The 18372-nt window shown below is 47.5% G+C and overlaps 1 protein-coding gene across 2 annotated transcripts in view; it reads left to right on the top strand.

Annotated features, from left to right (window-relative positions):
• TK2 (thymidine kinase 2) overlaps nucleotides 1-18372 on the top strand; it is a 54581-nt gene that overhangs the window by 13873 nt on the left and 22336 nt on the right. The window contains exons 1-4 of one of the 2 annotated variants that reach the window (XM_030795827.1): nucleotides 725-1206; nucleotides 2145-2176; nucleotides 9197-9271; nucleotides 14087-14140. In XM_030795827.1, coding sequence (XP_030651687.1) covers nucleotides 957-1206; nucleotides 2145-2176; nucleotides 9197-9271; nucleotides 14087-14140 — 411 coding nt within the window. In that variant the 5' untranslated portion in view covers nucleotides 725-956. Of the gene's footprint in view, nucleotides 1-724; nucleotides 1207-2144; nucleotides 2177-9196; nucleotides 9272-14086; nucleotides 14141-18372 lie in introns of those variants that run through there. The other variant, XM_030795835.1, reaches the window with a different exon arrangement.

Consider the following 18372-nt stretch of genomic DNA (forward strand, 5'->3'; position numbering starts at 1 on the left):
TCAGCTCACTGCAACCTTCGCCTCCCACACTCAAGTGATTCTCGTGCCTCAGCCTCCTGAGTAGCTGGGATTACAGGCGTGTGCTACCACGCCCAGCTAATTTTTGTATTTTTAGTAGAGACAGTGTTTGGCCATGTTGGTCAGGCTGGTCTTGAACTCATGACCTCAAGTGATCTGCCCTCCTCGGCCTCCGAAAGTGCTGGGATTACAGGCCCGAGCCACCGCGCCCAGCCGCTTCTGATCATTAAAAAAAATTTTTTTTTTTTGGGGGGACAAAGTGTCCCTCTGTTGCTTAGGCTGGAGTGCAGTGCAGCGATCTCGGCTCATTGCAATCTCCGCCTCCCAGGTTCAAGCGATTTCCCTGCCTCAGCCTCCTGAGTAGCTGGGATTACAGGTGCCCCCCCACCACACCCAGCTAATTTTTGCATTTTTAGTAGAGATGGGGTTTCGCCACATTGGCCAAGGCTGGTCTCGAACTTCTGGCCTCAGGTGATCCGCCTTCCTCGGCCTCCCAAACTGCTGGGATTACAGGCGTGAGCCATCGTGCCTGGCCAAAAAATTTATGTTTTAAAAAGACTAGTCAAGTGCAGTAGTGAGAAGCGGGGAAAGAGTAGAGCAAGGAGTTGTATCTGTTGCTTCTGACCATTTTGAACAAGTTACCTAATTCTCTGAGGACAAGCTCGGAGAATGGGAGAGACAATATCTATTTCCAGGGTTGTTGGGAGGAATAAGTGACATCATGAGTGTGTGCCAGGTGTCTGATTACAGAAGGTGTTCAATTAAGTAATCTGCAATAATTAATTAACCCATCAGTCGCTGGTATTATTTGCCATCCATCCTCCGAGTGTTGCCAAGTTATGGGTGCGTTCTGCCAGCGTCCTAGCAGTGGGAAGGCTTCTGGCTGCCAGCGGGGAACCTCTCCCTTCGAGTATTTCTCCTCTCGCTGAGAAGATGAAATGCGACCAGGTCTCTTTAAGGGCCAGGAGCCGGGATCCAGGCGGCGCGCAAGGGCTGGACCAGCAGTCGCCCGCGCCGACTCGCACAGGAAGGAAGCTTTGGCCTCTGGATCCGCTCGCCCGGCTATGCTGCTGCGGCCGCTGCGGGGCTGGGCCGCCCGGGCGCTGCGCTGTTTTGGGCCGGGAAGCCCCGGGAGCCCGGCCTCAGGCCCCGGGCCGCGGAGGGTGCAGCGCGGGGCCTGGCCTCCGGGTAACGCGCGTCTTGGTCCCGCCTCCCAGGAGCCCCTATGCGCCCACCTACTCCGGGCCCCTCGGCACCCGGAACCCGCCCGAGCCCGAAGCGCCTCCTCCGAGACGCGGGATTTCCTCCCCGGCTGCGGCGGGGGCGGGGGCGGCCATCGGCCGTTACCCGGGAGCGAGACCGCAGCGAGCGCGGGGGGCGATGGGGTTCTGCGCCCGGCTTTTGTTATGGGATGGGGAGAGGGGCTTTAAAAAGCTGGACGGACACGCTCTGAACATTCCGGCCCAAACTCGGGTCCCCCGACCCATTTCCTGCCCCGATTATTTCGACCTTGGGGGCGACGGGGACTGAGAGCTGCCTTAAGCCGATTCTCCTCACACTGGTGCCAGCGTGGGGGAGGGGGTTACGCCCCCGGCGCTCTCCTGCCCTCCCTGGGAGTGGGGACCCACTCAGAAACGGGTCACTCTTATACCTGGGTTCTGGTGTCCGCCATATGGCTGTTGAGAGACGCCTCAGAACCACCTGTGGGGCGGATGGGCAGCGATGCCCGCCCTGGGCCTAGAGGAACACCTGGGTCCCAGGCCCAAACCCACGCCCGCCGCCCCCTCTTCCCCGTGCACCCCGAGTGGAGGCTGCTCTGCCTTTCCACTTGCTTAACATCCAGTCTGTGAAGATCTAAATAAATAACGTGGAAAATGCAAAGTATAATGTAGTAAGTGAAAGAACTCGAGCACACTGGGGGCCCACGCAGCCGCAGCTGCAGCCCAGGGTGGCATGTAGGCGAGACGGTGGTGCGCGCCTCCAACCTCGGAGGGCGCCCAAAATGGAAAATATTTTTAGGCCGGGAGTGAGCATAAACATTAGTGTTTTTGTGGTCATGTAGCAAATTAGGGCAGAGGAGAGTTATTTAAAAGTGAGTTTAAAAACTGATTTCCTTTCTTTTGTAGATAAAGAACAGGAAAAAGAGCAAAAATCAGTGGTAAGTCCCTCTTTTATGTGTACGCTCTAGGATAATTTTTATTTATTTTTTTGAAGAGGAGAGAGAAAAAAGCAGAGTAAAAAGCAAAAATACATTCCAGAGTAAAAGCAAAAATACAAGAGGATCTCCAGGGTGAAGGAAGTCTGTCACCCTCCCAGGAGGCCACTTCCGTTACCAATTTCTTGTATCTTTCCCCAGAGTCTGCACAGGTAGGAGCACACAAGTATTTGTATCCTTCAGGTAGATTTGGGCTGTTAAAGCTTAAGGGATGATTGTGAAAGGATTTGAAAGACGCTCATTGTGTTGTGGGGAAGGTCAGTTTCATCTTGGTTTGGGCAGCTCAGATGTGAGGGAAGCTCTGTCGACCACCACCCTTTCCCCCTAGTGCTGAGACTGGTGGGTGGGCAGGGGATCAGAGAGAAACCATGAGGGTTCACAGATGTGGGTTCAGTCATCAGGGTGGCTTCGAGATGCTGGCTCTGGACTGGGGCTGTGACTAGTGTGAGCTTGAAGGTCAAAGAAGGGTCAGGTTGGTGTCCATGAGGATGTTGGGTGCTTTAGTTGGCTGGGGTAGGGAGTGATATTTTGGTCACCAACCAAGGCTTAATTCCTTAAAAGAACTGGAAGTCCCTAGCTCCTGTGGCTGGGAAGGGGGTGGCTTGGCATGTGGTGGCAGGAGTACCATGGCTGGGATCTGCAGAGGGTAGACAGTGTGGGCAGGCCACCAGGGTACTCAGGGTGATGGAGGGCTTTTGGGAAGAAGTAGTGAAATCACATAGAGAGGATTGAAATGCTTGAGATTTGTGGAAGTTTGTTGAAATTAGGAGAAAGATATGCCAGCGGGTGCCATAGAAGGGGAGGGAAATGCAAAGTTGAGCTGGATGGTAATTAATGTATTATTGTTTGTTTATATATTTAAGAGACGGGGTCTTGCTGTGTTGCCCAGGCTGGCCTCCAACTCCTGGGCTCAAGTGATCCTCTGGCATCAGCCTCCTGAGTAGCTGTGATGACAAGTGTGAGCCACTGTGCCTGGATATTTATTAATTATTGAGCTAGAATTGATGTGAGCTGGGCCTGTTCTTTGTGCTTTTTGGGTGTGGTTTGGATGTGCCCCCAGACACATAGCTAGTTCATAGAAAGTGGTATGGAGCCTGCATTCAGGCTCAGGACTGTTTGTAACCATTCAAGTCCTGTGAGCTCCTGTGTGGGACGCACTGGGCTAGGACCTGGGCACCTGGCAATCAAACAGCCCTGACATTTGGGAGTCTGCGGTCTGTCTGATGGGGGAGGTCTGTCTGATGGGGGAGACAGCAGTAACTAGGAGAATGGTGGAACTAGAACAGCAGTGAGCATGGGGGCTGTGAGTAGGGGGGCTGATGACTGAGAGGAGCTTTGGGAAGCCTTATTGTCTGCTGGGAGATAGAGGAGAGTTTGAGGCAGGAGTGTTGGAACAGGTGCAAGTCACAGAAGAAAGAGAACCTGCAGGCCTGGGCTTGTGGCCAGTCCTTAGAGAGGCGGCTGGGGAGGGCTGGGGGATAGGTGTAGAGGGACTGCGAATAAGTCCTAAAACCCAGAGTCACTGAAGGGCTTCACTCCCACCCAGCACGATCTGGGTTGCCTCTCAGGGAGCGATGTGGGGGACCATGAGTGGAGGGCCCAGCTGGGCCAGACTGGAAGGGGAGAGACCTTAACTAAACTAGAGATGGCACAGAGCCCGCAGCTGAGTGGGAAAGCAGGGCCCAGTGGAGTTGCTGGTTGGTTGACTGGTGTTGGTGGATGAGGAGAGATGTCCAGAGCGTTAAAAGTGTCTGGGTGGATGGTGCAGCCATCACATGGCACAGTTTACAATATCAAATAATTGAGTATCACAACAAAATTTTTTAATAAAATAACTGGACAGTACTTAACATCCAACAGGGCCGTGCCTAATGGCTCATGCCTATAATCCCAGCATTTTGGGAGGCCAAGGTGGGAGGATTGCTTGAGCTCAGGAGTCTGAGACCAGCCTGGGCAACATGGCAAAATGCTGTTTCTACAAAAAATACAAAAAATTAGCTGGGCATGGTGGTATGCACCAGTAGTCCTAGCTACTTGGGAGGCTGAGGTGGGAGGGTTGGTTGAGCCTCGGAGGTCAAGGCTGCAGTGAGCTGTTACTGCATCGCTGCACTCCATCCTGGGCAACAGAACGAGACCCTGTCTCAAAAAAAAAAAAAAAATCAAATAGTAGGGAGTTCAATAAATTGTGACAGATCTTATATAATGGAATATGTAAAGCCATTAAAAACCATGTTTTTGAAAAATATTTAGTGACCTGGGAAGGCACTCGTTATGTAAAAGATGAAAAAAAAATAACAAAACCAACAAAAGATATGAAGTACGATCCCAAATGAAAAAAAAAACTGTCCTTAGGAAACAAACAGGAAAGAAATATTATTAATGCCGAAATTCTCAGTCTAGTTAAGAGATAGTTGTGGGGTTAACAAGGAGCACATAAGAGAGAGTTTGTGGTGTGTTGGGGTAAAAGTGTTTTCCCTTAGTTATTTGAATGTTAAATTCAGCTGGGTTCCTTTTTAAAACAGCTTTATTGTAATTTGCATACCACAAAATTCACCCATTTTAAATGTAAAATTCAATGATTTTTTAGTAAATTTACAGAGTAAACAGCACTACAGAGTAAACACTGCTACAATCTAATTTTATTTTATTTTATTTTTATTTTTTATTTTTTGAGACAAGGTCTGGCTCTGTTGTCCAGGCTGGAGGGCAGTGGCACAATCACGACTTACCACAGCCTCGACTTCCTGGGCTCGGGTGATCCTCCCATATCAGCCTCCCAAGTAGCTGGGACTACAGGCACATACCACCATGCCTGGCTAATTTTTGTATTTGTTGTAGAGATGGGATTTCTACATGTTGCCCAGGCTGTGCAATCTTATTTTATAACATTTCCATTACTCCAAAAAGAAACCTCGTGCCCATTTGCAGTCTCTTCTGGCCCCAGGTGACCACTAATCTACTTCCTGTCTCTCTAGGGATTTGCGTTTTCTGGACGTTTCATATAAAATGGAACATATAGCATGGGATCTTTTGTATCTGGCTTCTTTCACTTAGCACATTTTTTTTTCTTTTTTGAGATGGAGTCTCGCTCTGTTGCCCAGGCTGGAGTGCAATGGCATGATCTTGGCTCACTGCAACCTCCGCCACCAAGGTTCAAGCCATTTTCCTGCCTCAGCCTCCCAAGTAGCTGGGATTACAGTCATGTGCCACCACGTGCAGCTAATTTTTGTATTTTTAGTAGAGACAGGGTTTCACCACGTTGGCCCGGCTGATCTCGAACTCCTAACCTCAGGTGATCCGCCTGTCTAGGCCTCCCAAAGTGCTGGGATTAGAGGCGTGAGCCACCACTCCCGGTTGCTTAGCATAATGTTTTGACGTGCATCTGCCTTGTAGCAGGTATTAGTATGTCATTTTTTCCTATAGCTGAGTAGTATTCATGGCGTGGCTGTAGTGCTCTTTGTTTATCCACTTGCCAGTTGTTAGAGGTTTGGGCAAGTTTCTTTTGATTGCAGATTTCTCAGGGTCTTTGATAAGACAAGATACTTGGTTTCTTCCTGTGGAGGCTTTGGCACCCAAGCCAGTTTGCCTCTGGAACCCTGGGTTCTAATTAAACATCCAAATGACAATGATTGCTGGGATTTATGAGTGATTTTTATTTTCTTCTTTTAGAGATTGTGTAATATTCAAGGTTTGATCAGAGAAATCCAACTGATAAATACATATATGCATATTCATAAACATATACATATATTCATGCATACATACATTCTTGTGTGTGAGAATGTATTTCTTTTTTTTTTTTTTGGAGACAGGGTCTCACTCTGTCACCCAGACTGGAGTGCAGTGGTGTGATATCGGCTCACCACAACCTCTGCCTCCCAGCTCCCAGGCTCAAGCGACTCTCCTGCTTCAGCCTCCCCAGTAGCTGGGATTACAGGCATCTGCCACCAAGCCTGGCTAGTTTTTGTATTTTTAGTAGAGACGGGGTTTCACCATGTTGGCCAGGCTGGTCTTGATCTCCTGATCTCAAATGATCCCCTGCCTTGGCCTCCCAAAGTGCTAGGATTACAGGCCTGAGCCACTGCGTCTGGCCACTGAGAATGTATTCTTAGCACAAGAATGCTTAATTTCCATTTTTAGGAAAGATTAAATATTGTTACTTATAATAGGGATAGATGGCTCATCACAGTTTCAGTTATAATCATGGAAAATTGGACTCAAGGGCTCATAGCAGAGGAAAATGGAGATAAATTGTAGCGTAGTCACAGAGCGTTGGGCCAGGCTGGCCATGTGCTCCCACAGCGTGGGGACCATCTCCTTTTCACAGTTTCCTGTTGCTTTCCTCCACACACCCATGAGCTCTTTGGCTGTTGCAACGAGGTCCTGAGTACACAGTGCCTGGCACAGCATAGGCCTTCAATAAGCAGTTGAAACGTGCTCAAAGATGAGGACTGTATAGAAAATAATGTTTGGCATGAAATATGCTCACGTCATGGGGTTTATCTCTTAGTATTGGGATTATGGGTGATAGTTTCTCCTTTTTGATTTTCTGTATTTTCTTCAATGGGCATGCACTTCCCTTACAATATTTTTAGACATCACTTTAAAAAGAAATGTAAAGACTCCTTTTGCTTGCTTCCTGTTCCCCCTTCCATTTCAGGGGAACTTCGTGAGATTCTTCCTGCGTTGCCTGCTCTAAACCGGAGGGCAAATTGGCTGAGCTCATTCAGGGCCTAACATTCACCAACTCTTCAGGATTTCATGCTGGGAATAGGAACAAGTTTCTGGGAGAAGAGCTTATCTGAACAACCTGTTAAAATGCTTGCAATGAACAGGAAAGAAAAAAGGCTCTGTAGAATGATGTCTAGGTTGAGCTCTTTCTATATATCTAGGAAGAGGAAAAGTTTTCTTTAAAGAACAATAAAAAAATTAAATCCATTAGTGCCCTAATGGGGTCTTTTCATGCCCTTTTGTTCATTCCCTTGGGTTCATTTTGTAGTTTGGGGCTCTAAAGGAGTGGGCTGGGAGGGACCCAGGATGGGAGAGTGGCCTTGTGTCTCCTGGATACCCGTTAGGATCAAGGCAGGAGGAACCTTCTCCGCCAGCTGACAGAGTTCTAGTTGCTGGGGAGACTTTCGTGGGGTGGGGTGAGACGGCCCACTGTGACCTGGTGTTTATGTGAGGTGTGACTGAGGCTCCATCAGGAGTCGTGAGAAAGGGCCTGGATGTGAATTCTAATTCTGATTCTTCCCTAGCCAAGTCTGGCACTTGGGCAAGTTACCTGTGTTGCCCAGGTTTCTCTGGGTGCTTCCAGCACGAGTGCAAAGGAACAGACCTCTGTGCAGCAGGTCGGGCCCCTCTCTGTGTGTGCCCCTGGAGGATGTCTAACATGTGTTCTCAGGGGACAGTTTGTCTTCTTATGTATTGGAGCTGCCCGTTGCCTGTGGCCATCTGCTGGAGCCAGAGCCACTGGGCCTATGTCATCAGCAGTGCTTGGCTGAGGAGAGCTTGGTCAGAATCACTGGGCCACAGGTTCAAGGGCTCCAGCCTAGAGTCGGATTTAGAGGGTCTGGATGCTACCTGGTGCCACCTCATGTTTAACCAGCTCCTCTGGTGCATCTGAAGCAGGCATCTGTGGACTAGACATGGAGAAGCTCTGCTCCAGCCTCGTGGTGCCCAACCTTGCCTGCACATTGAAATTTCCTGGAGAGCTTTAAAAGTTACTGAGGCTTGGCCGGGCGCGGTGGCTCACACCTGTAATCCCAGCACTTTGGGAGGCTGAGGTGGGTGGATCACCTGAGGTCGGGAGTTTGAGACCAGCCTGGCCAACATAGTGAAACCATGTCTCTACTAAAAATACAAAAAATTAGCCAGGTGTGGTGGTGGGCACCTGTAATCCCAGCTACTCAGGAGGCTGAGGCAGGAGAATGGCTTGAACCCAGGAGGCGGAGGTTGCAGTGAGCTGAGATCACTCCGCTGTGCTCCAGCCTGGGCAACAAGAGTGAAACTTTGTCTCAAAGAAAAAAAACAAAAGTTACTGAAGCTTGAGTCTCACTCTCAGAGATTGTGGTGTAATTGGTCTGGGCTGTGGCATCCCTGTAGAGATTTTTAAAAGGTCCCAGGTGGTCCTAGCATATAGCCAGAGCTGAGAACCGCTGCCTGGAATACCTTCTCTCCCTAAGATGAGTTACTTCTAGGATGCTCCTTGATCTTTGGTATAGGTAGACCCCAGAAGGCTGTTTCTGGCCCCTCCCACTAGTGCCATGACCCCCTTTCCCTCCCAGGTGCAGTCAGTGTGAGCAGAGTCTAGGTTCAAGCTGTCCTTGCTTTATTGTCTTCGACAAGCCTCATTTTTCTTTTCTGTGAAAAATTTTAGGACTTACCCTTCCCAGGTGTCAGTGAGGTTACATGTGATAATGGTGTGTTACCTGTCTCAGGGCTTGGCCTGTGACAAGGTGCTTAACAAAGTCCTTGCTCTTTTTTTCTTCTCCCCTTTCCTAATAGTTTCCAGTCAGTGACCAAGTGCTTTTTTTTCTGTAAAGCAGTGAATTTGATTCTAGATAACATATATGTGTTTCCTAGCCTCAAAGCCATTGATTAAGCTCTCGTTAAGGAGTCAGGACACTTAGGCCTAAAATCTAATAGTCTGTGGGGTTGAACTAAGGAAGGGCAGAGCTGGGCTGGGCAGACAAGCTGTGTATGGTTTAGGAGTTGACGTAAAGGAGGGTCTGGTCTGGGGGAACCATATGAGCCTGCCACTTGGGGAGGATCGGCTTATCTGTTATTACTAACAATGGGACCTTGCCAGTTTCCCAAGGAGGGATTTTGGTTTACATGTGAAAGTCTTGGACTGAACCAATTATGCTGTTCACGTGAGCCTTTTCCCTAGCCATCATTCCCTGATGCCTCAAGTTCCCCTGGGTGCTTGAGTTCTGGCTCTAATGTGCATTTGTCTTTTGCCAGATCTGTGTCGAGGGCAATATTGCAAGTGGGAAGACGACATGCCTGGAATTCTTCTCCAACGCGACAGACGTTGAGGTACGGCCTCCATGCTAGGTTTGAAGGAAGCCGAGAAAGCTTGATGGGATAATTTATAGAGGGTGTGGACTAACCTTGTCCTATAGGACTATAATTTGAGCCACAGGTGCAAGCCACGGTGTAATTTAACATTTCTAATATCCTCATTAAAAAAACAAAAAGGGCTGGTGCAGTGGCTCAAGCCTGTAATCCTAGCACTTTGGGAGGCAGAAGCAGGTGGATTGCTTGAGCCCAGGAGTTCCAGACCAGCCTGGGCCGCATGGCGAGACCCCATCTCTACAAAAATATGCCAGGCATGGTGGTACGTGCCTGTAGCCCCAGCTACTTGGGAGGCTGAAGTGGGAGGATTGCTTAAGCCCAGGAGACGGAGGTTGCAGTGAGCTGAGATCATGCCATTGCACTGCATCCTGAGCAGCAGGAGTGAAACCCTGTCTCAAAAAAAGAAAAAAACCCACAAAAAATAAAAAGGACATTTTATTTCACATAACATATGCCAAATGTGGTCATGTCAACATTTAATCAATATAAAAATCATCAATGAGCTATTTTGCATTCTACCTTGTTATACTAAGTCTTTGGAATATGACACTGGTTGAGCATCCCTTATCTGAAATGCTTGAGACCAGAAGTGTTTTAGATTTCAGAATTTTTCAGATTTTGGAATATTTGCATAAATGTAATGAGATATCTTGGGAATGGGACCCAAGCTAAAACACGAAATTCATTTATGTTTCATGTATACATAGCCTGAAGGTAATTTTATACAATATTTTAAATAATTTTTTGAATGAAACAAGTTTGTGTTAAGTATTTACGTGTGGAATTTTTCATTTGAAGTGTCATATCGGTTTTCAGAAAGTTTCGGAGCATTTAGGATTTTGGATTTTTCAATTAGGGATGCACAAACTGTATTTGTAAAATAAGTGTAACTTATGGCATATCTTAATTTGGACTAGTCATATTTCAGGGTCTTAATAGTTGGCTGTGGCTCATGGCCACTGTATTGCACAGTGCAAGTGTTGACTGCCCCAAAGTCTGGTTAGGAAAAGAGTCTACATAGGTAAGAAGAAAGGACAGGCTATTGAGCAGGGCTAGAAGTGTGACATCTGAGATAGCAATGTCTGAGCAGTGGGTATTACTATGCATAGGCAATTAATTTAATTTCTAGTTCATTTAAAGCCTAGTCACTAAAACTAACCTCAGAGATGTTTAACAATCATCTCTACACTAAGACATTGACCTGTCTTCCTTGTTCTAGATTTTAGTGGTATAATCTTCCCTATTGATGGCTCTCTTTTGTTACTACAGAAGCTACAATTTCTATACTTTTATAGTCATTTTCTTTCCTTCCTCCCTTCCTTTCCTGTTTTTACTTCTGCTAGAAATATATGTATGGCCAGGTGTGGTGGCTCATGCCTGTGATCCCAGCACTTTAGGAGGCTGAAGGGCGAGGATCACCTGAGCCCAGTAGTTTGAGAGTAGCCTGGCCAACATGATGAAACCACATGTCTACAAAAAATACAAAACTTAGCTGGATGTGGTGGCACATGCCTGTAGTCCCAGCTGCTCAGGAGGCTGAGGTGGGAGGATTATTTGAGCCCAGGAGGTTGAGGCTGTGGTGAGCCAGGATTGTGCCATTGAACTCCAGCCTGGATGACAGAGTGAGGCCTTGTCTCAAAAAAAAAAAGAAAGAAAAATATATATAGTTTGATAAAAATAATAATAAACATTATATAGCCCTTGTCCTGCTGTGTTCATGTGCTGCTGTGCAGGAAAGAGTTAACATAGCAGACCTAAGACTGCTGCCCTTTAGAAATACCTGCTTGCAGGTCTTTGGCTGGCATCTGGGAACTTAGATCTTGGGAGTGCCCCCACCATTCCTAACTGATAACAGTGGCTCTCTGCCTAAATTGTTTCTGCAAACAGTATGGTTTATGCTGACACCTGCTTTCTTCCTGGGAGTCCAGAATTTTGGTACCTGTCAGGAAGTGGTTGCCTGCATGGCTGAGCACTGATGAAAACCCTGAACTCCCAGGTTCAGGCCAGCTTGCCTGCTAGACAACATTTCACATGTATTGTCACATCTTGTTGCCTGGGGAATTCAGTGTGTACTGTGCAGCTTCCCTGGGAGAGGACCCTTGGAAGCTTGTGCCTGGTTTCCTCCAGACTTTGCGCCCTGCCCTTTTTCCCTTTGCTGATCCTTTTTTCTTTCTTTGTTTTTTTTTCTGAGATGGAGTCTCGCTCTGTCACCCAGGCTGGAATGCAGTGGCATGATCTCGCCTCACTGCAACCTCTGCCTCCCGGGTTCAAGCAATTCTCCTGCCTCAGCCTCCCAAGTAGCTGGGATTATGGGCGCCCACCACCATGCCCGGCTAATTTTTTTGTATTTTTAGTAGAGATGGGGTTTCACCATGTTGGCCAGGCTGGTTTCGAACTCCTGACCTCAAGTGATCCACCCGCCTCAGCCTCCCAAAGTGCTGGGATTACAGGCGTGAGCCACCGCACCCGGTCCCCTTTCTGATCTTGTTTTTTGTCCTTTCAGTGTAATCCATCTTAGCTGTGAGTATGACTGCGTGCTGTGTCCTGTGAGTTCTCATGAATCATCAAACCTGGGAGGAGGGGGGTCCTGGGGACTCTTGACCCCTGTCCTGAGTGATATGACTCTTAATGGCACTTTAGAAGTGCTTATAATCTCACTGAAGACCTTGGAGCCGATTAACAACAATGATAATTAACATCCAATGAGTATACTGCTATTTGCCCAACACTGTGTTAAGGGTTCATCATAAATAATAAATGATCTCATCCTCACAAGAATAGTCCCTCTGAAGTAGGTGCCATTTTTGCCACAGTTTTAGATGAGGAAACCATGGCTCAGTGAGGTTAAGTGGCTTGTCCAGGGTCACTTGGCCAGTGTGTGATACAGCCAGATCCCAGCCTGGATACAGCCAGATCCCAGCCCAGGCTGTCTGGTTCCAGGGGCCACACCCTTGTTTGGTTCTTCTGTGGTACGAAGAGCTTTGTTGGCTTTAGGAAGACCACTCTCCTTTCAGATCTGAGCTTCGTGTCCCCTGACCTTCCCAGCAAGGTTATGCTTCCTGACGGAGGATCCCCTGGCCGCTCTGTACCTCTCTTTTATACCACTTCTTGGGGTTTGAAAAATGTTGGCTTCTGTGATTACCTGAGTAATGTCTGCTTCCCTTGGTAGGCTTAAGGTTCTGTGAAGGCAGAGGCTGGGCTGGTTTTGCTATTGTTGTATCCTCAGTGCCTAGCATGGATATCTGGCACACAGTGGGCACTCAATAAATGTTTGTTGGGTGACAGTGCTACGGATGGAGCACCCCTGAGCTGGGTTGGGGAGCAAGGCTGCCTGTGGCCCAGACTCTGGTGGGCTTGTGTGGTGCTGTGTATGCTACTTAGGGGCTAGGAAGAAGACCTATAAGAAGGAGAGGGGGTTTGAGAGGGGCCGGGAAGGTCATATTTGAACTGGATTTTGAAGGGTGTATAGGAGTTTTCCATGTGATGAAAGTTGATGTGAAGTGGAATGGGGTGGGAATGCTGGTCAGAAGAAACAATGTAAGCAAAGACACAGAATGTCTTGCTTGAGGGTGGATCACTTGAGGTCAGGAGTGAAGAGTGGGGGGTGATTACTTTTCTTTTCTTTTTAGAGACGGAGTCTTGTTCTGTCACCCAGGCTGGAGTGTAGTAGCGTGATCTTGGCTCACTGCAACCTTTGCCTCCTGGGTTCAAGTGATTCTCCTGCCTCAGCCTCCCGAGTATCTGGGATTACAGGCATGCGCCACTACATCCGGCTAATCTTTGTATTTTTAGTAGAGATGGGGTTTCACCATGTTGGCCAGGCTGGACTTGAAGTCCTGACCTCAAGTGATCTGCCTGCCTCGGCCTCCCAAAGTGCTGGGATTACAGGTGTGAGCCACTGCGCCCAGCCAGGGTGGCTACTTTTCAAGAGTTCCATGCATTGCCTGCCATTGGTCTTTTGTCACCTATGGCTCCTTCTCACATGTACTCTGAAAGTTCCCAGATGGATCCTGGCACTCTGAAGATCTTGGCCCCAAGAACACCATTTAAATCTTTTCTAGCACACACCTGCATACCCAGAAAGGCTCTAGCAGAGTCTGGAGTTGTCCCAGATTTGTGTGTCTAGACCACAGATGGAGTCTCTAGAAATGCCCAGCAGAGATCCTGATATGTGTCTGAAAACACACAGGAAATTGGAGAAGTTGGCAGTCATCCTAAAAGGTACAAACAGGACCAGAGGGAAAGAATGCCTCCAAACCAGTGAGACAGGAAGCGTACTAAAGAAACAGGGACTCTCAGCAGCCAGCACACCCAGTGCAGTGATCAGAGGCAGGAAACGGAGGCAGGTGGCCTGCCAAGGCCTAGCCCTGTCCAGTGTCCCTCCTGGCTTCTCCCACCCACCTGCCAGCTTGATGTGGTAGGCAGGCAGGGCTGGGATAGAATACACAGGAGAGGGATGGACAGAGCCAGCTCTGACCTTGGGGAGGCTACCAGGGCAATAGAGAGGTAGGATGTACCTATGCTTGGCACATTGGGAACAGGGATGGATAGAGTTATTCTCAGGACATTTCTGGAAGTAATGTGAGGAAGCCGTGTCTAGATAGAGTTGTGACCTCATGGGGGTTGTCAGCTATTTTGGCCTAACTTGGGCACTCAAATTTGGATAGTCTTTTTCTCTCTTTTTCCCTTCTCTCCTCGCTTTCCCCTCAACACTTACACACTTTTACAGGGTTCAGCACAGAGAAACAGTAGCTCTGATGTTTTCTTTTCTTCCAGGTGTTAACGGAGCCTGTGTCCAAGTGGAGAAATGTCCGTGGTCACAATCCTCTGGTGAGTGGGTTGTTGGTTGCATGAACCCCTGGCTTCCCCTTAAGCACCTGAGAATGTGGTGCCTCTGCCTGAGGCCGAGCCTGCCCAGGCATCCTCTGCGCTCTTAACTGAGTTGGAGAAGACCAGGGAGGGACAAGCAGAAAATGGTGGCATGTTGGTGTTCTGAGGTCAAGGATCTCTGAGGCCTGAGTGGCTGTGCACAGAGCCTAGGGACTTCCTGTCAACTATCCCATATTATTCCCAGTGGCTGAACCTTAGCCACTAGGGGTGTCCACTTCTTGTTGCTCATTCCAGCCTCCCCTCCCCTAGAAGAAACCTATCAGAACCCGGGACTTCTCAGGCCTAACCCCCCCAGGACCTATCTCTAAGTAACCAGGATCCTTGGTGGATCCCTGACTTGGGTTTACAACTTGGCCCTGTCTGGTAACAGGGGCCACCTCTGGCTTACCTGGAAGCCGCCAGCCTGCTTTCCCAAGGGTGAACCTAGCAACAGGGGCTGTAGTGTGCGGTGTCCCTTCCTTCACCTTCCCCAATTCGAGGTTCTGCTCTGGCTGCTTGAAAGAGATGGATAGAATCTGGGTCCTGCAAGAGAGCTTTAGAAGGGGATGTTAGTTCTGAGCTCCCATCCCGTGAGGTAGGGATGATTAGTCTCATTTTTCAGCTTAGGAAATTGCACTTAAATAAGTTGCCTGAGGTCACACAGCTAGTAAATGGACTTGGAAGCCTGTACTGCCACCTGATTTTTTTTTTTTTTTTTTGAGATGGAGTCTCAGTCTGTCTCTAGGCTGGAGTGCAGTGGCGTGATCTCGGCTCACTGCAACCTCTATCTCCCAGGTTCAAGCGATTCTCCTGCCTCACTCTCCTGACTAGTTGGGACTACAGGTGCGCACGACCATGCCCAGCTAATTTTTGTGTTTTTAGTAGAGACAGGGTTTCACCATGTTGGCCAGGATGGTCTCGATCTCCTGACCCTCGTGAGCCACCCACCTCAGCCTCCTAAAGTGCTGGGATTACGGGCGTGAGCCACTGTGCCCGGCCATGCCCCCTGATTTTTAGCAACACAATTGGCATCTCCTGTGTGGTTCATTAGACGCTGAGTTCTACTAGGAGCAGGGACTGTGTCTACTTTGTTCACTGTTATTTGCTAAAACCAAGGCGCACTGCCTAGCACTTAGTAGGGGCTTGTGCATTCATCCATTAATTCAACCAGTATTTAGTGCATGTCAGCCACGTGGCAGACACTGTTCTAGATGATATGGCAGTGATAAATTTAAAGCCCTTGCTCTCCTGCCCCTAATATTCCAGTGTGGGGAGGCGGAAGACAAACATGTAATCTGGTGGGTGGTGATAGGGCCTAGGAAGAAAACTAAAGCAGGTGAAAGGATGTTTCTTAAATAAGGCAAAACCTCTCAGTCTTTCAATGAAGAATCTTAAAGAGACATGAGAAGAATTTCTTTTCTGTGCATTCAGGAGAAGATGGAATACCAGTCATCTTTGGATAAAACAAAGAAACCTCTGTAACATTCATATTCTCTAGAAGCCAAGGATCAGTTATTAAGTAAGACAGCTAGAGTTGCAGGTGTTAGGGATCATAAGTGACATTTCACAGGACAGAATCACAGCCTCAGATGTCTTAGTGTCCTTGGTACAGATAGCCTTTTCAATGAGAGTTTCCTAATAAAAAATACAATAGAAGTAGCTATTTTTATATAAGTTTCCATTCTAGACCAAAAGAAAGATCGATACTTTTGTGAAAAATCTCAATTCATCACTTTATCTGAATTGGTTTTCTGATGCAGAAAGGTGACTGTTTCTGTGGCCATCAGGCAAGATGGAGTGTTTCTCCTAGCCTTTATGAGATTTTCTCTCAACTGCAGTCAGAGGAGTCTGCAGTTCTCAATGAAGAGCACTGGAGTTTCATTAGTTTGCACCAAGAGAAAAATGAAAAGCAAAAATGAGGAAAAGGCTGGATGTGGTGGCTCATGCCTATAATCCCAGCACTTTGGGAGGCCAAGGTCAGAGGATCGCTTGAAGCCAGGAGTTTGAGACCACCCTGGTCAACATAATGAGACCCCCATCTCTAAAAGAAAGAAAAGTAAATAAAATTAATTTAAAAATGAGGAAAATAGCAGAACAGGTTTCTTAGCAAGTACGCTGGAACATGAAGTGTTTTGCATCTAGAAGGGATGGAGAGTGATTGAGTAGGTGAGTTGGCTTCTGTTTTACATGAGATAACCAGGGAATGTGTCTATGATAAGGTGCTTAAACATGAGTGTGTGAGCACTGCAGATATCTGGATGAAGAGTATTTAGGCAGAAGGCGCTGCAGAGGCGAAGGCCCTGAGATGGGACGATGCTTGGTGTGTTTGAGGAATGCTAAGTAAGCTCACGTGGTTGGAAGACAACCAGGCCAGAGGGAGAGTGGTAGAAGATGAGAGAAGGCCTTGTGGGCCATGATAAGGGTTTGGATTTCATTCCGCATGCAATGGGAAGCCACTGGAAGGTTCTGAGCAGGGGAGTGGCAAGAACTGATTTAGGTTTCACAGACTCACTCTTGTGGCTGGATAGACAACAGACTACAGAGGGCTCAAAGACCATTCACTGAACGACTTGAACGCATGTTCCTTGGTGATATTATTTTATTTTTTGAATTTCCAAAGAAAAGTGATTTACTTTTTACAGTTAGGGCAGCTGAGAAGTCCAAGGTTGAAGGGGTGCATCTGGTGAGGGCTTTCTTGCTAGTGGGGACTCTTCAGAGTCCCCAGGTGGTGCAGGGTGTCACATGGTGAGGGAGTTGAGTGTGCTAGGTCAGGTCTCTCTCCCTTTTCTCGTAAAGCCACCAGTGTAAGATAACCCATTAATCTATTAATCCGTGAATAGATTAATCCATTCAAGAGGTCTCTGTACTCATGATCCAATAATTTCTTTTTTTTTTTTTTTTTGAGACAGAGTCTTACTCTGTCGCCCAGGCTGAGTGGCACGCTCTCAGCTCACTGCAAGCTCTGCCTCCCGGGTTCACGCCATTCTCCTGCCTCAGCCTCCCGAGTAGCTGGGACTACAGGTGCCCACCACCACGCCTGGCTAATTTTTTGTATTTTTTAGTAGAGACAGGATTTCACCCTGTTAGCCAGGTTGGTCTCGATCTCCTGACCTCGTGATCCGCCTACCTCGGCCTCCCAAAGTGCTGGGATTACAGGCGTGAGCCACTGTGCCCAGCCGATCCAGTCATTTCTTAAAGGCACCACCTGCTACATACTGCCACATGGGGGATTAAGTTTCCAACACATGAAATTTGGGGGATTCATTCAAACCAAAGTGTTATTTGTTAAAGATGATCTTAAAGAGCATAACTTTTTTTAAAATTTAAAACTTATTTATTTATTTATTTATTTTGGAGATAGGGTTTTGCTATATCACCCAGGCTGGAGTGCAGTGGCACAATTATAGCTCATTGTAACTTTTAACTCCTGGGCTCAAGTGATCCTCCTGCCTTGGGCTCCCAAAGTGCTGGGATTATAGGCATGAGCCACTGCACCTAGCTCTCTTTTCTTTATGCTAGAAACATTCAAATTATTCTCTTATAGCTTTTTTTTTTTTTTTGAGATGGAGTCTCGCTCTGTCGCCCAGGCTGGAGTACAGTGGCATGATCTGCCTGGCCAGCATGGTGAAACCCCGTCTCTACTAAAAATACAAAAAAATTTAGCTGGGTGTGGTGGTGCACACCTGTAATCCTAGCTACGTGGGAGGCTGAGGCAGGAGAACCGCTTGAACCCAGGAGGTGGAGGTTGCGGTGAGCTGAGATCATGCCACTGCACTTCAGTCTGGGTGACAGAGCAAGACTCTGTTTAAAAAAAAAATGACTTTTATCAAAAAGACAGGCGACAGGTGTGGAGAAAGGGGAACCCTCATACATAGTTGGTGGGAATGTAAATTAGTACAGCTACTATAGAGAACAGTATGAAGTCAGGCAGTGTGATGCCTCCAACTTTGTTTTTTTTGCTCAGGATTGCTTTGGCTATTTGGGGTATTTTGTGGTTTCATATCAATTTTAGGATTTTTTTTCCTATTTTTGCAAAGACTGTCATAGGTATTTTGATAGAGATTACACTGAATCTGTAAATTGCTTTGGGTAGTATTGTCATTTTAACAGTATTAGTTCTTCTGATCCATGAGTGTTGAATATCTCTTTTTTTGTGTGTGTTCTCTTCAATTTCTGTCATCAGTGTTTTATAG

This window comes from Nomascus leucogenys, chromosome 2, assembly GCF_006542625.1.
Source record: "Nomascus leucogenys isolate Asia chromosome 2, Asia_NLE_v1, whole genome shotgun sequence".
NCBI classification, from domain to species: domain Eukaryota; kingdom Metazoa; phylum Chordata; class Mammalia; order Primates; family Hylobatidae; genus Nomascus; species Nomascus leucogenys.